At 41.2% G+C, this 22,778-nt stretch overlaps 1 protein-coding gene across 2 annotated transcripts; it reads left to right on the top strand.

The window, feature by feature from the left end:
* Positions 1–1,976: 1,976 nt before the first annotated feature.
* Positions 1,977–21,437, top strand: NRSN1 (neurensin 1). 2 transcript variants are annotated; one of them, XM_036347167.1, is made up of 4 exons: positions 1,977–2,144; positions 3,940–4,013; positions 9,608–9,805; positions 19,771–21,437. In XM_036347167.1, exons 3-4 carry the CDS (start codon positions 9,617–9,619, stop codon positions 20,167–20,169), a joined length of 588 nt encoding a protein of 195 aa, XP_036203060.1. In that variant the 5' UTR covers positions 1,977–2,144; positions 3,940–4,013; positions 9,608–9,616; the 3' UTR covers positions 20,170–21,437. The 2 variants fall into 2 exon arrangements, with proteins under 2 accessions (XP_036203060.1, XP_036203062.1); XM_036347169.1 differs by lacking the exon at positions 1,977–2,144 and adding an exon at positions 2,323–2,459.
* The last annotated feature ends 1,341 nt before the right edge of the window (positions 21,438–22,778 follow it).

Below are 22,778 nucleotides of genomic sequence, written 5' to 3'. Positions count from 1 at the left end.
ATAATCTGGCCACTCAGTATGCGTGTGTGTGTGTGTGTGTGTGTGTGTGTGTGTGTGTGTATATATATATATATATATATATATATATATATATATATATATATAGATATAGATATAGATATAGATATAGATATAGATATAGATATAGATATAGATATAGTTCCTGATACTATGGATAGTACTGAACCCTGTATATACCACAGGGTTCAGTACTATCCATAGTATCAGGCAACTATTTGGGGCCATGGACCATATGCCCCATGAATAAGGGGGTCTACTGTAGTGTTGAAACTGGGGTAAAACTTGTGAACCAGTGGAACAAAGCCACAGCCATCCTTATCCTTGGTTCCCCTTGAAACATTTGCTCAATAGTTGCTTTGGTCTGTCCACTGTTTAATAAAAATAATTGTTTCTTGTGATTTTTTGGCAAAATATCACTTATACCCTAAATCGTCTCCAGGATATAACCCTGTAGATTCCAGCCCACCTCTCCCATTTAGTGGTGGCCTGCAACAAGTAATTGCCAGCTTGTATCATCATGGATACAAGTCACTTCTCTCTCTACCTCTGCCCCTTCATCTGTAAAACCGGGATAAAAAAAGAACACTACTTAGGGCTGACCTGAGGATTTAATGACATAATATGTGTGTAATTAATGTATGGGTAATGTGCTTAAAACAATAACTGGCACAAAGTAAGCACTATGTAAATCAGGCATGGGGAAACCTTTTATGTCAAGGGCCATTTGGATATTTATAACGTCATTCATGGGCCATACAAAATTATCAGCTTAAAAATTAGCCTGCTATATTTGGTCAAACATTTCATTAACTCACCCCTAACACCTTGGCAGGGACAGACCAAAGGATTTCATGTGCTGGACTTTCCCTACCCCTGATGTAAATGTTAGGTCATTTATATGTAAAATGGCTGTGCAAATGTTAACTACCTTAGGAATCATTTTCATTAAATGCCACTTACCAGTGGCTGCAGAATGTCTCATGAACCAAGGGTCATTTATATACTCTCTTGTCTATACCCACACAAGTTTTCTGAAATATTGACAGGTATTTTATTTTTCTGGTGTGTTCTTGTCTTCATGCGTGTCTGTGTGTGTGTGTGTGTGTGTGTGTGTGTGTGTGTGTGTGTGTTTGTGTGTTTTCCTGAATATCATCATCTAATCCCTTTTCTTCATTGTTCTTCCATCTCACCTACTGAGACTTCTTTTTTTTTTTAATATATTTTATTGATTTTTTACAGAGAAGAAGGGAGAGGGATAGAGAGTTAGAAACATCGATGAGAGAGATCAATCAGCTGCCTCCTGCACGCCTCCCAGTGGGGATGTGCCTGCAACCAAGGTACATGCCCTTAACCTGGGACCCTTCAGTCCGCAGGCCTAAGCTCTATCCACTGAGCCAAACCGGTTCGGCTTTTTTTTTTTTTTTTTTTTTGAGACTTCTTGATGTTGTGGTCAAGGGCAAGTTGAGGACCTGAAGGCACCCAATGCAGACAGAGGTGAGCAGGTTCTTTCAGCTGGGCAGCGCCCTGGGAGTCAGAGAAGCTCTTCACCCACGTCTCCTGAGGGACAAAAACAGGGTGGGAAGCCTCTACACATCCTAAATGGGGTGGTGGTGGAGAATCAGACATCTGTCTACCTTCTCCATTCATTAAAAAAAATGTAGGTGTACTGAGCCTGCTATGGCCAGCCAATGTGCTGGGCAAGAGAAGAAAAGGGTGGACAAGCAGAAAAGCAGACTAGGTGCCGACCCTAGCACCTTGAGCTTCTTCAGGGCACAGCGACCATACTTTCAGCTGGCAGATGCTCTCTAGGGAAGCACAGGCCCTGAGTGCAGGCAAGAAGATGGCCCAGGCACCTCCGAGCTCGGGACCCCGCCCACTCACCACTGGGCCCCGCCCACTGGAAGCGAGCCAGCGCAGCTCGGATCCCGCCCCTTCGGCGGCAGCAACAGCGGCTGCGCAGGACTCGGAGGCACAAGCACGCGGGCAGTCAGCTGTCAATCAGGCCCGGGGTGAGCTCGGTGCAGGGGGAGCAGCGGTGGCGGCGGTGGCGATGGGACCCCAGCGAGAGATCTGCGGCTAGCAGGCTGCACTTGCTCCACGGGTCAGGGGATTGGAGGGGACAGGTAAAGCCCAGGGTGCGGTGATCTATACTCGGTTTGTCCTCCAGTTCTCCCTCTCCTCCCTTTCTCTTCTCTCTCTCTCTCTCTCTCTCTCTCTCTCTCTCTCTCTCTCTCTCTCTCTCCCTCTCTCCCTCCCTCCCCCTCGTCTCTCTCTCCTCCCCTCATCCCTCCCTCTCATTTCTCCTCACGTTTACTTTATGTGCATAAATCTACAAAAACCATAAACAAGGGTTTGCGAACTCCATGCTTTGACGATTTGTTATGTAAGAATTTGGAAGGTGTACGGAGGAAACTTAAGTTTCTGAACTGTGAGACAAGGTAAGTTGTATGTTAGGTAAGAGTAAATGTTAGGTATTTGGAGTTTGGAAAGCTGGTTTGATTTGTTTTCCAGGCTGAATTTAACCCCCACTTGCTCTCCCCACTCTTTTGCCACCTCTAAAAATATTTAAGTATTTTAATATTATCTCAGGACCTAATTCTTGTGTGGTTAGAAAGGGGGGTTGGGTGGGGGTCGGACTGAGGCTGATGGCCTCAAAGAAAACAGAGCTGGAGTTAAACAGCTGGTTTTCTGTTTGTTTTTTTGTTTCCTTCCTGGCAGAAATGTTTTCAGAACCTTGGAGAGCTCCTTGGCTCCAGGCCAGCCTTTGGTGAAGGGCAAGTGTAGAGTCAATTCCTGCAAAGAAAAGGGAGGGGGGGGGGGGGGGGTGCAGGGACAGATAAAGAATGGAGGTTTAATTGATACAGGCACAGATGAGAGAGAGTGGGTGGGTGGGCGCTTAGGGAGAAGAGAGAGATAAAGAGGGGAGGGAGGGAGGGAGAAGGGAGGGGAGGGAGAGGGCAGGGGACTGAGGAGGGGAGGGGAGGGAAGGGGGGGGAGAGACTAGTGGCTTGTTTTCTTTTGCTTATCAGATTCAAGATACCCACAAAATAAAATTTTGGAGCAAAGAAACAAATCTTGGAGAAGATTTGGCTATGATTCATATGCACTGAATTTGCAAAATACTGAAAACAGTTAAACAGTTCTCAACTAGGTTTATTCACCTCCAGTATTTGGGGTTCTCCTGTGAATGGAATCGGAATTGTTCATCAGAAAGAATTCTTAATGACCTCTTGAAAAATATGCCCCCAGTTATTATTTTATTTTGCATGACTAGAGTAATGCATGAAACCACTAGCTCTATTGCTGGCAATGACTTTTTAATTAAATTTTGCATGGGCACCTGGTTTTCTTAGTCAGATGAAAAGTAAAATTATCAGGATAGGAAGAAAACAGATATAGGAGTGAAAACCAACATAATGGGTAAATCAACCAAAGAGTTTTAATAAGTCTAAAGTGTATGTAATAGATTAGAAAGTTCAATGGCTATAAAACTCATTCATTTTATAATATAAGGGAACAGGCACCAAATAGATTAATTTTGGAGTATCCAGGAAGCATATAATCTTTTTACTTATAATTTGTAAAGTACAAATGGATCAGTCTAAGGGGTATTATTTACTGCATGGGATATAATTTATATCAAAATCATAATAGTGTTTGCATAGTTGTTATAGTTTACAGGGTCCTTTTCATTTGTGTTGTCTTAATTAGTCTATAAACTCACAAGAGCCCATTGAAAAGTTACAAAATGTTATACTTTTGTTAAAAAAAAAAAAGCTATCTCTGTTCTTGAACAAGAGGTTCTTTACTAATGTTTTTTGTTGACATTAAAATGATTCTTTATAACTTATACAAATGGCTTATAAAATTTAGGTTTTTATCTAGATCACATTCTTCAGAGATTTTTTTTTTAAATAGGCTTGAAGAATGTGCCATTAAGAAGAAAGGGTCAAAGAGTAAATAACAAAAAGAGGAAGAGGAGAACTTCAAAGGTAAGACTCAAACCTTGTCACATGTTGATTTATGAGCACCTTGTCATTTGCATGTAGACAAATAAGAGATTTAAAGAGAATATGGGTTCTTTTCATTTTGGTTTTAGACTTTATATAGTTTTCTTAAAAATACATCTTGAAAAGGTAAAATAATAAGATAATTGCATAGCATCACCCTTCCTTTAAAAATTACATGGTGGATGCATAGCCATTGATTTCGAGGGCATAAAAAGCTCTAAGATAGGGCCACAATCTCTACCACTATTACAGGAGAATGAAATACCTTTGAAATGATCTAGAAACACATTTTCAAGTTTCAAGGTCATGCTTATATAATTCTAGAATGCCTGCTTAAAAAGTGAAAAAACTGTGAACAGGCTTTCATGTCTTCCTGCATCTACTGTGAGTCTGAGTCTTTTAAGTGAATTAATTGACCTTTTGGTTTGGTGCTGGGTAAATGGTCTAAATCAGCCATGTGCCTATACCTTGCAGAACTGGCCCTGTGGAAAAGTGGCTCTAATGGGAACCTCACTCTCATTATCTCAGAATTATTTTATGGGAGAGAAAAGCAGTATGAAAATGGAATGATATTTCAAGTAGAATAAATAGAACAAGGCCTGCGCCTGGACTCAACAACTGACTCACACACAGAGCCATGGGAAAACACTCATCCTTTTTATGCCTCAATTTTCTGTCAGTCTTCTCTCAAGGAGACCATGAAGACAAGTAGTATAAAGTCTGTGATATTCTTAGAATTTCATGAGGCATAAATATTTATTTCTGTTTTCATGGCTATGAACATTTTTAAGTAAAATAAAAAGTAACTGCATATATTAGACAAATTCAAATTTCCAACAAATCGATACTATAGTATATTGGCACACATAGAGATCAAAATAACACATGTATGGGTTTGTTTGCCAAATAGAGGAATTGTTCAAGGGATTCTCAGTATTTGTACTTCTGCTGCAAATATCTCATTTTGGTGCTTGTTTCATTGCAATTATTGCCTTATGAGTACTTCTCCTTCTAATCAGGAATCTGTTGAGAACAGACTGTGCCCTGCTCATCTTTGTAACATTATCTCACATAATCTAGCACATAATTAGGGCTTTAAAAACACTGAAGGAACAGAGGAATGAAAAATGAAGGACCACTCAGGCCATCACCCATGCCAACCCAGGCAGAACTCAGTGCCAAGAAGTTTCAAAGTGCTTGAGATCAAAGTGGTAAACAGGACAGAAGAAGTCCCTGCCCCTGCAAAGCTCACAGTCTATCATGTCCCTGGTCTTTCATACCATACATACTGGAGTATCAGGTAGTAACAAGTACTATGAAGACAAACAAATTTGGACAAGGAGATAGAGAGTGATAGAGGGCTGATGTTTAATATGCTGATTGCAGAAAACCTCTCAAAAGAGTTTGGAAGGGAAGTTAAGGCATGATTTTCTCCTTCTATGGGTTTCTGGGATATGATAGGTATGCCGTGTTGCTAAGAATTGAATATCCATTTAATGTATAACTGTACATGCAATTGAGATAGACAGACTACAAAAATAAAAATAAAAATAAAATAAAATAAAAAATGTGGATGGGTCCTCACAAATCAGCACCTAGATTTTCCTTCAGGGAGAATGAAAACAACTGCCTCTTCCTAGAAGACCAAGAAACCAGAGTTGCCTGTGCTCCAACAAGATGGCCATGTTGGTCCAGCAGGCATGACTCAGCGGTTGAGCACTGACCTATGAACCGGAAGGTCATGGTTCGATTCCTTAGCAGGGCACATGCCTGGGTTGTGGGCTTGATCCCCAGTGAGGGTGTGCAGAAGGCAGATGCTCAATGATTCTCTCTCATCATTGATGTTTCTCTCTCTCTCTCTCTCTCTCTCTCTCTCTCTCTCTCTCTCCCTCCCTCTCCCTTCCTCTCTGAAATCAATAAAAATATATTTAAAAAATAAAAAAAAGATGGCTATGCTGGCAATGAGGATGCAACAGGCTACACAAGCAGTGTTTATAAAAATGAATAGTCACAGAATTCATTTAAATACAATACTGGAAATATTTTCACTCACCTCTTCACCCCCATTCATGCATTTCTTGGGGTATGAAGGATTTCTCAAAAAACGGGGAGCCCTCTAGGATCTGTCACTTAACAACAGTCATAGATTTTTTTTTTTATATTTTATTGATTTTTCACAGAGCAGAAGGGAGAGGGATAGAGAGTTAGAAACATCAATGAGAGAGGAACATCGATCAGCTGCCTCCTGCACACCTCCTACTGGGGATGTGCCCGCAACCAAGGTACATGCCCTTAGCCAGAATCGAACCTGGGACCTTTCATTCCGTAGGCCGACGCTTTACCCACCGAGCCAAACCGGTTAGGGCAACAGTCATAGATTTAACATTAGTGTTTTTGCTCTTGATATTGCTATAGCTATTGAAATACAAATATCAGAATTCTCATGGAACTTGCTCATTAAGTAAATGATGAGCCAAGCTAAAAAGCCTTTTATATACCTTCCATTTCTTCTCTAATTACTCAGCTCTTAAAGTGGCTTTATAATGCGCCCTGTGTATCCTATTTATGATACTGGAGGTGTTAATTAACCAGATGGATTCCAAATTACTGTAACATTTGCTATATTGGGACAAAAAGTTATTGGCTTACCTATGAGGAATGTAACTCTTTGTTGAGATTTTGTAGGTGCCACATTCTCATTCCATTTTGTTATATTTTAACATTCATGTTCTTCCAAGTGATCATTCTCTTGGAGTTAATCCCAAGATATATGTATGGGAAGATGTATGAACCTCTAAGGCCTCAGGAACTACTATTATAGGTCACATACATGATACTGAAGTTAACTTATTAAACAAACTATACACAACCACTCATTCTACTAAATACCAAGTAACTAACCCAATTAGTAGCTTATATGCTCTTTTGAACTGAAGTTTCCTACATATAATAGTAAAGCAAACTTTGGGACAATGACAATCAATGAGAGTTAAGAAGGAGGTGGGAAATTAGTAAACCCAGTTCTGTATCCAACAGAAATAACTGACCCAGTCTGTAGGTTCATGGCCAAAGACTCCTGGACAACTATATCTAGAAGGAATGAGAGTGCAACCATCTTATTTTAAGGTTTAAAACCAGAGACCAGAGAAGTTAATAAGTTTGCCTGAGATGGCATGACCAGTAAATTGCAGATCAAGAACTAGCATTAAAGTCTATTCTCTGCTCTGAGGGGTTAGCACAGCGCAGGCCATGTTGTTGTGCTTGGAGAGAGGAGAGAGGCTTATTAGGATTCCTTTTCTGGAATGCATCTAGCATCACTAAAGCCAATTCTGACTTAGAGTATAGCATTCCGTCACTCAGCCTCAAAAACATTTGTTTTATCACACTTCCTGTCTCTCTTATGATTTTACCCATGTTGTGTTTAACAAAGTTGGATTGCTGAGGCTCATCCTATAAAACAGAAACAGTTAACCTAGTGTGCTGGAGACAAGCTGTGCAGGGAATGACTAAAATATATCACCCAGTGCTGCTCTGCATGAAAGCTCAATCCTGAGAAAGAATGACTTCAGCGTCTCAGATAAATAAGTCTTACTGTTGCTATGAGGGATTCTTTTTATCCCATAACATCTATTTTTGTCCTTTTTATGTTAAAGTCCCTGATACTTTATAGAAAATCTGAAAATATATATTTGAATGAGTTGGTAATAATAATCTAAGTATGTGACTCAGTGCATGTATTGTCATGTTTCATCTGCTCCCTGACTCATGGTATAACATTTAGCAGATGATTCTTCTATGCCTCAGTTTCTTCAGTGGCAAAGCAGAATTGGTAATAATAATCCTATCTCCTTTTGACTGAGATTTTGTTAGAATGTCTTAAAAGAAAGTGCCTTTAAAAGTGTTCTACTTGTAGATCACTAGTCATAGCCCTTATTAATCATCTTCATTGTACACGCAATAAGTAAATAGTACTGAAGAAGTCATCCTGGCATTTAAAATATGAAAACTAGGTTAACAAAAGAAGACGTTGGCCATGAATCCACAGACTGAGTCAATGATTTTTGTTGGATAAACAACTAGATTTACAAAATCTGATCCATCAGACTTTGCTGTTCTAATCAGGCAAAGTACATTCTAAACTCTTGATTTGAAATGTTTAAAAGCTAAAAAAGAAAAAAAAATGCCTCCTTTGATCTCACCTCCTGGATGAGTTCTTTAAATGGTAGCTCCACCTGAAGCAGGAAGAAGGCACAGGCACAGGGAGTTAGGCACTAAATGAAATATTAACCAACACTTATAAGGATGAGATTATTGGTTACCATCTTTAGTACCTGATTGCATCATTTTTTAAAGATGAGGGCCATATTTTCCTGAATTTGACTAAATTTTCTAACTATAACCCATTTATGGTCAACGGCAAATATTTACAAGATATTCTTATGGGTTCACTTTGTGGCCATGGGATGGAAAATGTTAAATACCCCTGGCCTCAGCTTTGCTGTTAGCCCGTGAGTCTATCCAACCAAACTAAGTGGCCACACAGGGGCACTGGCCACAAATTTAGATTATTTTTCCTTGTAGATATGAATGACTACTTGGCTTCTTGATAAGTAATTGGAAACATTTAATATGTCTTCTGTTAGCTTGAATTATAGCACAAGCCCTGGTTCAATTGGGAAAATGCCCTTCTATATTGTTCCTTGCTTTGTCATTCTGAGACTATGTCCACACAAAGAAAACAATCTAGAGGATAATCGAAAAATCTAAATAATATTTCACACCTCCAGCTACACAATACTCTGTTTATATGGAGATCAGAAAACCAAAGAACAAACAGAGAATAACTGCAAATTCTCTTACTCACTAAAATTGCTATCCCTCAGTAATTCCCACCCTCCAGGGATTAATAATAAAATGCTTCTCTCTATGGGTAATGATTAGGTCAATGAAGAAGAAGGCAGAGTCCCAAACAACCTATCTGGAATATAGTTTCACTTAACAATTATCTGAATTCTTATTCATACTAGACACTTCATGGAAAATAATGAAAGCTGGGTCTACTCTCTACATTATGCTTTAGCATCTCACATGGACAGACGTAACCACAAATAATTACTGAACTACCTGGTGTTATAGTTAGTGAGGTGTAAATTATTGCCCAAGTCATTTGTGATTAATAAAGCAGGAAGCACAAGTTGCTCGGAAGCTTTTTAATAAAGCTTCTGTACAACTTGACAGTTAGTTAAAATGTTAGAGCAAGATACACTAGATCCAAAGGCAGAATTTCAAACTACTAAGAGTAACACCATGTAGTTTCCACAAGGGAACGCCATTAAGCATCTGAGAGGACAGCCCAAGACAAATTCCGTCTGTAGAAAGTGAGTGCCTACCTATTTCTTTACAAGTAAATATGAAGACTATGGGATCCCAAGAGATTAAAGATTACTTGCCAAGACAATGAAAACTCATTGTTCAAATAAGCTGACACTACTCAGCCTGGTTCTCATCTTTAGTATGCCTTTTGATCCTGAGGCCAGAGCCCATGAGGCTGATGCACATGGATATTGTCTTTCCAGCTGGGAAGGATGAGTTCTTGCAGCAATGTCTGTGGGTCCAAGCAGGCACCAGCTGCTGCTGAGGGCGGGTACCAGCGCTACGGAGTCCGGTCTTATCTGCACCAGTTTTATGAGGACTGTACCACCTCAATCTGGGAGTATGAGGATGATTTCCAGATCCAGAGATCACCTAACAAGTGGAGCTCAGTATTCTGGAAGGTAAGTCAGAAGCATGTGTTTAACTTAGGAAATGCAACAGCTATTGGGTATGGTAAGTACTGTAAAGCTGTAGGAACGGAACTTTGTGTGTGCATCCCTCCTGGTGAGAGTAAATACAGTTTTCTCCCCTTAGGAAACTAGAGTATAAACCTTGGGCTGAAGGAAGTCTCTAGACAGCATTATTGTTGATTTTCAAATTAAACATTAATAAGTAAAATTGCCCTCACTAATTATTATTTTTGCTACTGTTATTAATGTGCCACTAAATTCACCAATTGTGAAGCCAACCATGGGAAAAATACTATATGTATCCAGCATCCCTTACAGTCTTGGTGAGTATCATTTGACAAATTATAATAATTATTAAAAAGGAAATAATTGGGTATGTAGAGAGGGTTAATGCTGGGACATAATAAAGTGGTCTGTATTCCAGCTCAAGCTCTACCAGATATATGATCATCAACTTCCTCTAATGAAGGAGCCTCCCTAGACAGTGTATTCAGTTATTCAACATATAATTAGTGAGCACCTATTCTGTGCCCCAAAATTGCAAAATGCTGGAGACTAAAGTGGTAAGCAGGAAGCGTAAAAGCCCTTGCCCTCGTGGAACTTACCATCTATCATGGTAAACAGACCATAAAGAAACAAACCACATAATAGAATGTCAGGTCATGACAAGTACAATGAAGAGCAATGAACCCAGAGAAGAGGCCCAGGAGTGGAGGACAGGTACGTGGATGTGCTGATCATAGAAAGGTTTCCACGGGAGATAGCTGAGCAAATATGAGGATGAGCTGAGGGAGCAGACCATAAAAGGATCTAGCTGAAAGTCATTCCAGGTTGGGAAAACAGCAAATCTAAAGCTCTGAAAAGGGAATAAGTTTGATGTGTTTGAAAAAATAACAAGAGGTACAGTCTTTGTGGAGTGGAATGAAATGGGGAAAAGGAAAGGTGATGCATTCAGGAAAACAATAGAGCTCAGATGATGGATGTTGAGCCTTTTAGATGATAGTGAGGACTTTGACTCTTACCTGGAGAGCCATGAGAAGCCATGTGAACATTTTATGCAGAAGAATTATGTGATCTAATTAATGTTTTAACAGGATAATTCTGGCTAGTGTACAGAAAAGAGATTATAGAAGGAAAAGTACAAAAGCAGCTAGTATAGGGGCTATTAAACTACCCCAGTAAGACATAATGGTGACTTAAGTTAAGGTGATGTTAGTGGAGATGGTGATAAGTAGTCAAATTTAGCATAAAGTTTGAAGGCCAAGCTTCAGGACATGCTGATGAACTAGATAAAAGGCTAAGTGGAGTCAAGCATGACTCCAAGGCTTGCAGCCTGAACTATTTAGTGAATGGTGTTATCATTTACCAGGATGGTGAACACAGGGAGAGCAGTGGGATGAGTGGGGAACTAAGAGTTTTATTCCAGCTATGCTGTATTGATGATGCCTGTTAGACACACAAATGGAAATCCTTAGTAGCAATTTAAATACTGATCTGCAGTTCATGGATTGGGAGTCAGTGGTATAAAGAATGTATATAAAGCACCAGACTAGATGAGATCACCTAGGAAGACAGTAGGGACATAGAACAGAAGGGTCATTGGGACATACCAACATTTAGAAATAAAGAAAAGGCTGAGGATTTGGGAAGATACAGTCTTGGATGATGTTTCTGTTATACCCCTCCAGGTATAACATTCTGCACCTCAGGGATTTCCAATCATTCTGACTTTCTCCCAAAGTATCTCACAATTGTAGACATTGATATTGACATAAACTTGCAATTTATTGACAATAGTGTAACAAGAGACAGTGTAACATGATTATGAAGATGGACTCTGTCTTCAGACTGCATGGTTCAAATCTCAGCTCTTCCATTTAATAGCTCTGCAACTTTGGAGAGTAATTGACCTTAATGGTACTCTTATGGTGATACTTATAGTACCAACTAGATAAAGTTGTGAGAATTAAATAAGATAATATTTACCTAGTGCTTAGAACAATGTCTTGTACACACTCAATAAGCATTCAATGTAGTAGCTACTATTACCAGATGCCATATGAAACATTAAATCCTGAAGTGGAAATAAAACTGTAAATCTAGTTAATAAACAAAATATTGGATAACAGTTGTTAACATAGATTACTCAAGACCTGTATTAATTAAAAATCTCACTACAGTCATGTGCTCTGTGTTAGAATTGGTCAAGCTATCATCCTTGCACTGTCACCTCTGATAAATCCTTGCTGGCCTGGATCGATGAAATAAATAGCCAAGTTTGGCACATACTGTATTTACCCATATAAGTGGGTGGTTGCTTCAGTATGTGTCAAAAAACAAATATTTGCCTCACAGATCTGTTGTGCCAAGAGCCTAAAATGCCACTGCCATACAGAATATTGTCAGCATTAATGTGGATCCAAAGCACTGGTGGTTATGTGATTTGTGCTGCTGTGAGTTCACCAAATAATATAAAAGTGTGTATTTAAAATAAAGAACTCATAGTAAATTACCAACTCCAGATTTCAGATTTCAATATTCAATATCTTCTCCCTTTTATTTTATATACAAACAGGATCCAAAAGTATTCTTGCAGAGAAGAAAAACAGGCAAAATCCATAGCCTTGTAGAGATTATATTACAGCAAAATCCAAATCTTAGACTTATATTCTAATCCATAACACTGGACTGGGCATTCAGAACCCTTCAATCAACCTGAATAACCTAGGAATCACTGTCTTAAAGACCTCAACCCTACAAATGGAATAAACTAACTACTCTTGCCTTTCCTCCTTGGAAATACAAGTGAATTCATTTCAGTAGGTTTTTTAAAAATATATTTTATTGATTTTCTACAGAGAGGAAGGGAGAGGGATACAGGGTTAGAAACATCCATGAGAGAGAAACATCGATCAGCTGCCTCTTGCACGCCCCTTACTGGGGATGTGCCCGCAACCCAGGTACATGCCCTTGACCGGAATCGAACCTGGGACCCTTCAGTCCGCAGGCCAACGCTCTATCTATCCGCTGAGCCAAACCGGTTATGGCTCAGTAGGTTTTTGAAGTGCTCTCTACCATTACAGGGAAAGGAACCGGCTATGCACATGTTTCTATTATGATTCTTTTTTATTTCATTTTTTTCCTTTCAAATTGCATTTGTAGGTGGTTTAAGCTCTGAGCTTCCCCTTCCCCTCTTCCACTATAGTGTTGCCATGATCATGTTGATATTTCCCTGGGTACTCTGCTCATAGTGTCTCAACGGGACTCTGCCCTCAAACCAGCTCCCTGGCAGTGGGCAGCGTGGAGGGATTAATGAGAATGGAGATTGGAATCAAATGGGGCTGAGATAGATTATTTGCTCTGCCATATGGATCTACATAGCATCCATCTCACAGTGCTATTCTTTCTACAGATGTTTATATGTCCACTGTGCACAAAATATGTGTTAGACTTTGGGGTTCAGTTAATAAAATGCTATTCTTTACTTGTGAATAAGGTATAGTCCTAACTATAGAAAATGGAAAAGATAGACACATACACAGATGGTTACAATCCTACATTCTAAACATTCGCTTAAAAGTAGTCAAAGTAGTTACTAGAAGCACAAGATGGGGAGAACCTGATGCAGCCTGCTCCCCCTCTTTTCTCTCAAGACCTTCCTCCTACCTGTCCCAATCTCTCCAGTTTCCCCCCTAAGCTAAGTTAGAATTTAAACCTGCTTTTTTTTATTTCTCTTCAAAGTATCACTAGATATTAAGGAGATGGTTTCACACAAGAAATGAGAGGAGCTATGGAAGCCTCTTAAGAGAGAATTCACGTGATATTCATTGTATTTTTAAATGTTTTTCTTAGATAGGACTTGAAGAATGTATAAAGAAGGATAAGACTACCAATGGAAACCATCAGAATGCTATTGTGATTATCAGGGCAAGATATAGTAATGGTCTGCGCCATTAGAATAGCTGTGGTAATGGAGAGGAGATTCAAGGTTCAAGAGAACTTTATGAGATAGAATCTATGATTCAACTCACTCTTAACTATTGATGTGAGGAAAGAGTCAGGGAATGGGTGGCTGGCAGGAACACAGACAGGAAAAATGGAAAGGAAGGAAGGAGTACCATTTTGAATACTTGGGTTTGATGAGCCTTTGGGACATCCTATTGTCCTCCTCACTGAGTGCTCCCAGTAACTACTATGACTACTTTTAGGGGAGTGTTTATCATATTGGACTGTAACAATCCTCCTATTGACTGTTATAAATATGAGGCTAGAGTCCAGGGTAATTATTAAGGCTCAAGTTGGAGATTTGGAAGTCATTGGTATATAGGTGGTATTTGAAATGTCAGCAGCAGATTAAACCTTAGAGAGAACATACTGAACAAAGGATATGAGTCAAGGTGGAACCCTTGAAAACACCAATAATTAAGAACAATATCTGGCAAAGCAGGTTGAGAGTGGGTTGTTAAAGGGGAAGATGTAAAAGGAGAAGAGAGTTGTATCAGGGATAACAATAGGTGAGGGTTTTAAGAAAGCATGAGTGTTTAACACAATGACTGCAGAACATTCAAATGAGATAAGAAAAATCACATGGGGTTTGAAAATCAGGAGGTCATCAGTGACTTCGGAGAGAGCAATTTCAGTGGAATTAAGGCGAACCAAAGTTGGCTGTCAAAAGTAGGAATGACTTCAAGCAGTAGCTAGTGAGGAACGCAGGATTTTAGAACAGATATTGAAGATTGAAGCAGCTGAATGTGCTCATGTGCGAGAGAGGGACAGAGCCTCTATAAAGTAGAAGAACTAATGCAAGATAATGGGTACCACCACCCAGGTGAAGGGAGCTTGAATGCTGTAGGAGGTAAGGCATGTGAAAGGACCTAGATCATAGTCTGGCATAGGTTTTCGACTTTGTAAAGCTCAATGTCCTTACAGGCAGGTCAGACAAGAAGGTCGGGACATAAGCTAGAGTTTGTTATCTCTGCTGGCAAGCTGACACTACTCATAACTCAGATCCTGCTAAGGAGAGGTCAGCAGCAGCCCTCGGGGCTAATGAAGAAGAAAAGCCAGTCTTCACTCTTGATGTGCTTCCCCTGCATTACCTCTAACCCACATGGCTCCTTTCACATTTAGCTCCATCCAGCATTTCCCCCCACATGCTGCTCTTCCCTGCCATACTAGTTCTTGCTTCCAACAGTCATTACTGCCTCCTCGCTGCCAGAACAGCTGCGTTGCTACTGCTGCCAAATCTGCTCATTGGAGTAAACTGCATTTTCAGAACTCATCAGCTCACGGAGCTACATCGAAGGGGATGTTGGTCAAAATAACAGCATTCTCTGGCTTGTTGCCCCCAGCAGCAGAATTTCTGGGATCCAAGTTCTCCTCCCTATCCAGTCCTCTCTTCCAACAGCAAGGTCTGGGTTTTCACACATGCTCCCAATAGCCAGGGGAATCATCAGAAACTACAGCTCAAGAGCTGTCCTTGCTGCTGTCTTTAAGCTTTGTCACAGCCTGGGAAGGTCTTCCTCTCTCACTATTGGTATTGATCTAAGCACCCCACAGCCCTGGGCTGCTCTGGTGTGCCTGAGGGAGGCCCTTTGCTGGAAAGCATTTCAACTCTTCTGCGTGGCCCTAAACAGGGCTGCTTTGCTCTCTTCAACCCTTAAAATATCTCATTTTTAAAAACTCTATTTAATAGAGCCCTTATCTTCTTAGATCGAGGACCACTGCAACTGTGATACTGTAGAGCATCACTCTCAAGATTTTTTATTCTCTCCAGTATTCCAAAATGGTACCAGAAGTAAGCTGATGTATGCCAGCATCCCTCCTCACCTCCATTATATGCTGAGGGAAGTTAAGATGCAGGGAAGTTTGATCCCATCATTGCTCCTTCATGCCTACCATCCCAAGTTCTCCCTGATATGTTTTAACAGATTTAGAGTGCCTCTCTGGGAACATCTCTTGAAAATTCTTATTAGACTTACATTTATGGTACCTTCAGACTCTTTGGAGTTAGCTTTTCATTACATTGTGTTCCACCCCACAGACGGTAGGCATCTGCTATCTCTCTGATACATGGATATCACAAGGAAAAGGGAGAAGGCTCAGGGAGGCCAGCCACTTTCCAGTTCTTGAAGTGAGCAGAAATTCTGCCATCTGAAAATCATGGTTTGCCTTTTAGCTTTTGACTGCTATTCCAAGCATGAATTTTGAACTATAGAACACTGCTCAGTTGAAGAGCAGACTGCTCTGAGAATCAATCACCTGGCTCCATATTCAGCAGCCTGGTGGTTCAGGTTGGCCAGTCAGGAATATTTATTGAGCACAAGCTGGAATCAGAGCTGTGGAGAGACAAGACAGAAATAGAAGATGGAGAGCATTGGCCTCAGTTACTCTTAAGAACTTTAGAAGCTAAGATGGATACATTTTTGCTGTCCTCAATTTTTGAGAATTATTGCCAGTTCTTAGGGAGAAAGGTAATTTAGTGACATATGAAGCAAGTCACCATGGATATTTAAGTTAATTTAGTTTGTACATTCAAAATTTTCCAATGTGAGTCATTTTTTAAGTTATGTTTAAATAATGGTTAGTCTTTGATGGTGAATTTATTCACCACCATTTTTAGAAAAATGTAGAAAGCTATTTGAAATGTTATATTTTACAACCCAATTTCTTCTGTACTACATATTGACTTTTTTTGTTTTTCAGTTTCCTCACACTATTACATAATGGAATTTTGTCCATCTATGGTAACAAAAACTTTGTTGCAATAAAAGAAAATAATATCAGGCAATATACAAAATCATAACTGGTGAAGTATCATGGGAGAATAAAAGGGGTGGAGGGCTTAGAAGACCTGGGATAGAGTCCAATCAAAGCACTTGCTAATTATAGGACCTTGAACTATGCTTCTTCAACCCTAAAAACCACAGTGTTTTATAGATGAAATAGGAATAAAAATATCTACCTCTCATAAGGCTGGTGAGGATAATGTGAAAAACACATCTAGCACTAGGCCTAAGTTATAATAGACTAGAGGCCCAGTGCACAAAATTCCTGAACGGAGGGGGGGGGGTAGGGGGGGGGGGGGGAAGGGTGTCCCTCAGCCCAGGCTACACCCTCTCAAATCTGGGACCCCTCGAGGGATGTTTGACTACCCGTTTAGGCCTGATCCCGGTGTGATCAGGCCTAAACAGGCAGTCGGATATCCCTCTCACAATCCAGGACTGCTGGCTCCCAACTGTTCGCCTGCCTGCCTGCCTGATTGCCCCTAACTGCCAACCTCATCACCCCCTAACCACTCCCCTGCCAGCCTGATTAACACCTAACTGCTCCCCTGCCAGCCTGATTGCCCTTAATGCCCTACCCTGCTGGCCTGATCACCCCTAACTGCCCTCCCCTGCCAGCCTGGTTACCCCTAACTGTCCTCCCCTGCAGGTCTTGTCCCTCACAACTGCCCTCCCCTGCTGGCCATCTTGTGTCCACATGGGGGTGGCCATCTTTGACCACATGGGGGTGGCCATCCTGTGTGCTGGGAGTGATGGTCAATTTGCATATTACCTCTTTATTAGATAGGATGCTCTCAGCAGAAGGTCACTGCCACCAATCCAATGCCAACAAGAGTCCCCAATCTCAAGTGTGGTAAAAGTAGAAACTTTATTCAGTTAAAACAATTTGCAAACTGGAGAAACTCAGCCTCCAGGAGAAACTGAAAGTCAGCTCCCCAAAGACCAAGTCAGCTCCCCAAAGACCAAGTTTGCCTTACATAGGAAAAACTTCCACCTTGGTCCCAGATTGGTCTATTTTTATGTAAATCAGGAATCCAAATTTGCACAGTTTGATTGGTCCAAATAACACTGTCTTGATGGGCTGGAATTGTCTATTCTGATTGGTTATTATGGAGATGCTCTGATTGGTCAGTAAACATGCAAATGAAGGTATAGCTGTGTAGTTCTGATTAGATGAGGCAGGTCTCAGCCTATTGGTTGAAATATGATGCCAGGAACTCCTTTATAAGAGCTCACTCTGAGCAGGAGTACAATTCAGGTGACTCACAGTTCAACCTGTGGCTATCTCTTGACTCTCAGCATGCATGTGAGATCTCTGCCAGCAACAGTTCTTAGACTCTGATTATGAATTTGAGTCCAATTAATCATCAGATCTTCTTTTTTGCAGATATATTTCTTCTTGAGGTTCACAGTGCTTAATAATTCTAATTTTCCTTTTGCCCCTTTGCTAAGGTGATGGGTTTACAAATATGTTTTCCTTCTAGTATATAAACCTTCCTTATTAGTGTATTACCATGGGGTTTAATTAATAAATGAGTTAAGTAAACATACTTTAAATGTTCACGATTAAATGGTGTTATGTATTTGGTTATTTTTCCAACCTTGTTATTCTAACTAAAAGCAATTAGAAACAGGAGGAAATGAGAAATGTGTTTAAAAAATAAATAGCTATATTAGCTGTTCTTTATTCTAAGTACTGAGCAATTGTAATGCGGTTGCCAATGTAGCATAATTTTAAAAGAGGTACATTTCCAAATAATAACAAATACTTATTACCATGTATAACTTAGTCAGGCAAAGGACTAAGCCATTCATGAATGTCTCTTAGTCCTCATAACAGCTCTATGAGGTGGGTACTATTATCATTTATCATTTTTTAGGTGAGGACATTAATAACAGTGTTTAAGTAACTTTCCTTATATGATTCATTGCTAGTTGGCAGTGCTAGAATCCAAGTCTGTGTCTGTTAATTCCAAACCTCTGAGTTTAAACCACCAAATGGTATATTACTTTCCATCTTCAGCATGTTACATTTTATTAGAACTTGAGCTGATGTGGTGTAATTTCCATCTGCTATTCCTACCACTTCTCAGCATCTGCACAAGCCCAACCAAATAGCTCCCTGTTAGAGAAAGAGTGCTGGCCTGGGGTCAGATTTGTGGCTTCCAGCCCTGCCTCTGCAACTTGCTAGCTGTTCATCCTGGGCCACTGACCTACCCTCTGCAAGGTTATATTTCCTCAGCTTTAAATGGTTATGGTTCCATCCCTGCTTACTTGCGGAAGGGGTAAGTAGTTAGTTATACAGACTGTCACTGTCTTCCAGCCAAAATCACCAGGACATAACTATATATTGAACGAATTAAGTTTATTACGCATCATAGTGAGAGAGATGACACCGTAAGGGCTCCTGGAGTATTTCAGTAAGGGAGTTTGAGGAAGGACATATAGGATGTGGGCTGTAGTTGAGTGATTTGGGGGAGGGCCTAAGGGAATAGGAGTTCCCCCTAGATAGGGGCAATTCTATGATTGAATTTCTTAATGAGTCTTATCTATAGGGAGAGACTAAAGCTGTAATTGGTCTAGAAGCAGCAGTCATTCATATTGGCGGAGAGGAGAGGAGGGGTTGGGTATTTGACCTTGTTTTGGTCTGTGCTTAGAGAAAACTGTGAAGTAGTCTTACTTCATTGCGGGGCAGAAAGCACTTGTCTGTTGATGTTCTGTGAAACTGACTGTGCCAACAGGAGGACAACTTGGCCTCGCTGTGAGCTCCAGGCAGCTGCTAACAACATCAAGGCCGGGGTAGAGTCAGGCCAGCTCCTGGATATCAGGGCTGCTTTTCTCTTCCTCGAGACCAAGTGAGACAATGTCAGCAAAAGGGAGCTTTGCCAACAACAAAGCATGTGCACACCAAAAGCTCAAAGGAAAAATTAAGACAGTACTACCGTTTCTGATTGACATTAAAGTCAAAAAGGTGCTCCTTTCACTGTCTTCTTTAACCAGAAAACTATATAGGCTTCTTATATGTATTTAGGACTGGCTGGGAAAATCTACTCCCCGCCCCCCGACCCCCAAAACAAAAACAAAACAAAACAAAAAACAAGGTCTGTCCTGGACGGCTCAGGGAGAGCTGAGGTTCTGTGCTTACCTGTCTCGCGTCATTGTGTTTTTCTCTAGGTCGGACTCATCTCCGGCACCATCTTTGTGGTTCTCGGACTGACTGTTCTGGCAGTGGGCTTTCTTGTGCCCCCTAAGATTGAAGCTTTTGGTGAAGCCGATTTCATGGTGGTCGACACACACGCTGTGAAGTTTAACGGAGCCCTTGACATGTGCAAGCTGGCGGGAGCCGTGCTCTTCTGCATAGGGGGCACGTCCATGGCAGGGTGCCTGCTGATGTCAGTGTTTGCGAAAAGCTACTCCAAAGAAGAAAAATTCCTGCAGCAAAAGTTTAAAGAGCGAATCGCAGACATCAAGGCTCACACCCAACCCATTACAAAAGCTCCAGGCCCTGGGGAAACGAAGATACCAGTCACTTTGTCCAGGGTTCAAAGTGTCCAGCCTGTATTGGCAACCTGAACCCTTTCCCCCATCCTCTCTTCTCTAACTGACACACACGGCTACAATGGAGCAGGCCAGCATTTGAGAAGACAAAGCATTTGGCCTTGCTTTGCCCCGTGGCTGTCCTAGGCTGTGGGCCCCATAGGGCAGGAGTTCACACTCTCTCGCTCAGCGGCCCTGGTGAGGGTGGATGCCATGGGTGGACCTGAGCATAGGCACCGGCTGCTTAGAGGGTGCCTCCGTGTGCCCCCAGGAGCCCCCTGAAACTCCCCTCTCCTAGATTGTGGCTCAGTGTCATTTTCCGTGTTATTGGGAAGCCCTGAACAGTTTAGACCAGCCTACCAGTCACTACCGTGGCCCGCTTCATTTTCTAATATTAGTTTTTCTATCTTTCCTGTGTGGTGCTGCCCTCTGTTCCCATCTCATTCCATGTAAGATATTGTCATATGTGTTCGTAGAAAAATCGAGTTTCCTGATTTTGACCCAAACATTATTAGTCTCTTAACTATATCTTAATATGAGGTTCTTGAGATTGGATACATTTATCAGAGACCTTCACAAATCCTTTCTGTTTAGGTTTTTTGTTTGTTTGTTTTTCACTCAAGCTGAAATTGCCAACTCTACAATCTTCAGGAGAAGTTTATGTTGGGAGAATCTATTTACACAATATCCAAAAGCACATAATTAGAAACCAAGAAATTTGACTTCCTACTGCTAAATAGCTGAGAGGCCTTAGGGCGATAATTTAATTTCCCAGGCCTCAGTTTCCCCATCTGTATAATGGGGGTCCTGAGCTGTGATGTCTGAGGTTCCTTTTCTGCCATCTGTCATCAGGTCTCCTCCAAGTATGTTTACAATGTCCTGTGGTTCCCACCATGGTGAAGTAAGGTTCTTTGAAACGTGGACTCCAAGAAAGCCGCCAAATCGGTGGCCTCCATCCATCAACCCTTCAATACCCAACCCCAGCAGTTTATAGGAGGCTGCCATATTTTTATAAAGACGATAGTAAGCCATCCTCAAATAAGAAACCAGAGTAGATATTAACCTCGAAAGGGGTTTTCTTTCTCCAATAAGACATTTTATTCTCCAGCAAGATATTTGTCTCATCCCTTTGACTTTTATTTAATATGTGGATTTAAATGGACTGAGGAAAATGGACGATGTGACCTTGGTATTTATTCTCTCAGAATTTGTGCCCCTTCATGTTCTCCCCCCCCCCTTCCCTTCCTTCACTGGATAAATAAAATATGTGAACCAGCAGAACCTGAATTGCATTGTCATTCCTTCAGTGCGGCTATTTTCTCTCCATCATGTAATTTTCCATCCTGAGACTGAGTGAGCCCTGCTGTTCCCTGGCTAAATGGAGGAATAAATGAAGCAATTAGTGCTCTTTTGTGCGCACTGTTTATTTTGCCTAGTCTAGCGTAAAACACAGGGCAAATCAGCCCCTCTGCAAGGACCACTGGCCAGATTCCGGAGAAATCCTTCCAGTTCCTCACGTTCTCTACCTCCCTGTGGAAATATCATTTTACTTTTATTCTTTGAAGCCTTCTTCCAGCCCCTGAGCACCTGTTTAAGGCAATAGCATTTGAAGCCTCCCAGGCGTGCTTCTGTGTTGGGTACCAATGAGTCTCTGAGGATGAGACTTGACTTTTAAAAAAAAATTGATTGATTTGAGAGAGAGAGAGAGAGAGAGAGAGAGAGAGAGAGAGAGAGAGAGAGAAATGGACTTATTGTTCCAGTTATTTATGCATCCATTGGTTGATTCTTGTATGTGCCCTGACCTGGGATCAAACCTGCAACCTTGGCATATCAGGATGATGCTCTAACCGACTGAGCTACCCGGCCAGGGCGAGATGACTTTTAAAAGCCTTTAAAATGAGAAATAATAGCTGTATGGCACAAGAGCTTTTAGGTACAGGCATGCTGGCAGCCACTAAAAAGAAGCTCTATTCCTCAAAGGCCTAAAATAAATCGAGATGGATACAGTAGGAGCTGGGTCTGAAAGAGTAGCTCAGCCTAGCCTGTCTTTCCTGTCCTGCCTGGGCTTTGAGAGAGTGGGGACTTGTAAGGAAGAGGGATTGAGGGATATTGTAGGAAAGCAGAAGAGGCTGATTGGTATAGAAAATATAACTTGATTTTTGAAAAAAGTACAGGCCCTGGGTAATCTGAGGGCAGGGAGTAGCAGACCAAATGCTTTTTAAAGTGATTTTCAGGCCTGGTAGGGGAGACCTTAATGGTATGACGTACCAGATGTTCTTAGAGCATTGGCCTCAGCCTGTTTGCTTGCACTGAGCCAAGCCTTCTGTCTGTACTGAAACTTCTGGAGGAAAGTGAAACTACATACCTACGGATGGGGACAGAGGTGGGAGAGAAGGCGCTGAAACTGAGACAGGAGGTCTGGCCGGTAGATATGTAAGCAGAGGCACATGGAGTTGGTAGAAACCTTATGTGGGCCCGCCCTAGGCAGGAGGCCCCGCCCACCTCATGTCAGCACTGATCCAGCAACTTCTATCTGTTTGGGCACCTCAGTGTCTGGACCCTACTGCCTCAGAGGGCAAGCCACCACATCTTATGATGGCTCTATATCTCTAGAAAGATTACCCTCATGTCTTTCCAAAACCCAC

The sequence above is a fragment of the Myotis myotis genome, unplaced genomic scaffold (genome assembly GCF_014108235.1).
Source record: "Myotis myotis isolate mMyoMyo1 unplaced genomic scaffold, mMyoMyo1.p scaffold_m19_p_2, whole genome shotgun sequence".
In the NCBI taxonomy this organism is placed as follows: Eukaryota; Metazoa; Chordata; class Mammalia; order Chiroptera; family Vespertilionidae; genus Myotis; species Myotis myotis.
Note: the sequence above shows the minus strand (reverse complement) of the source record. Positions and strands in the feature narration are given on the sequence as shown.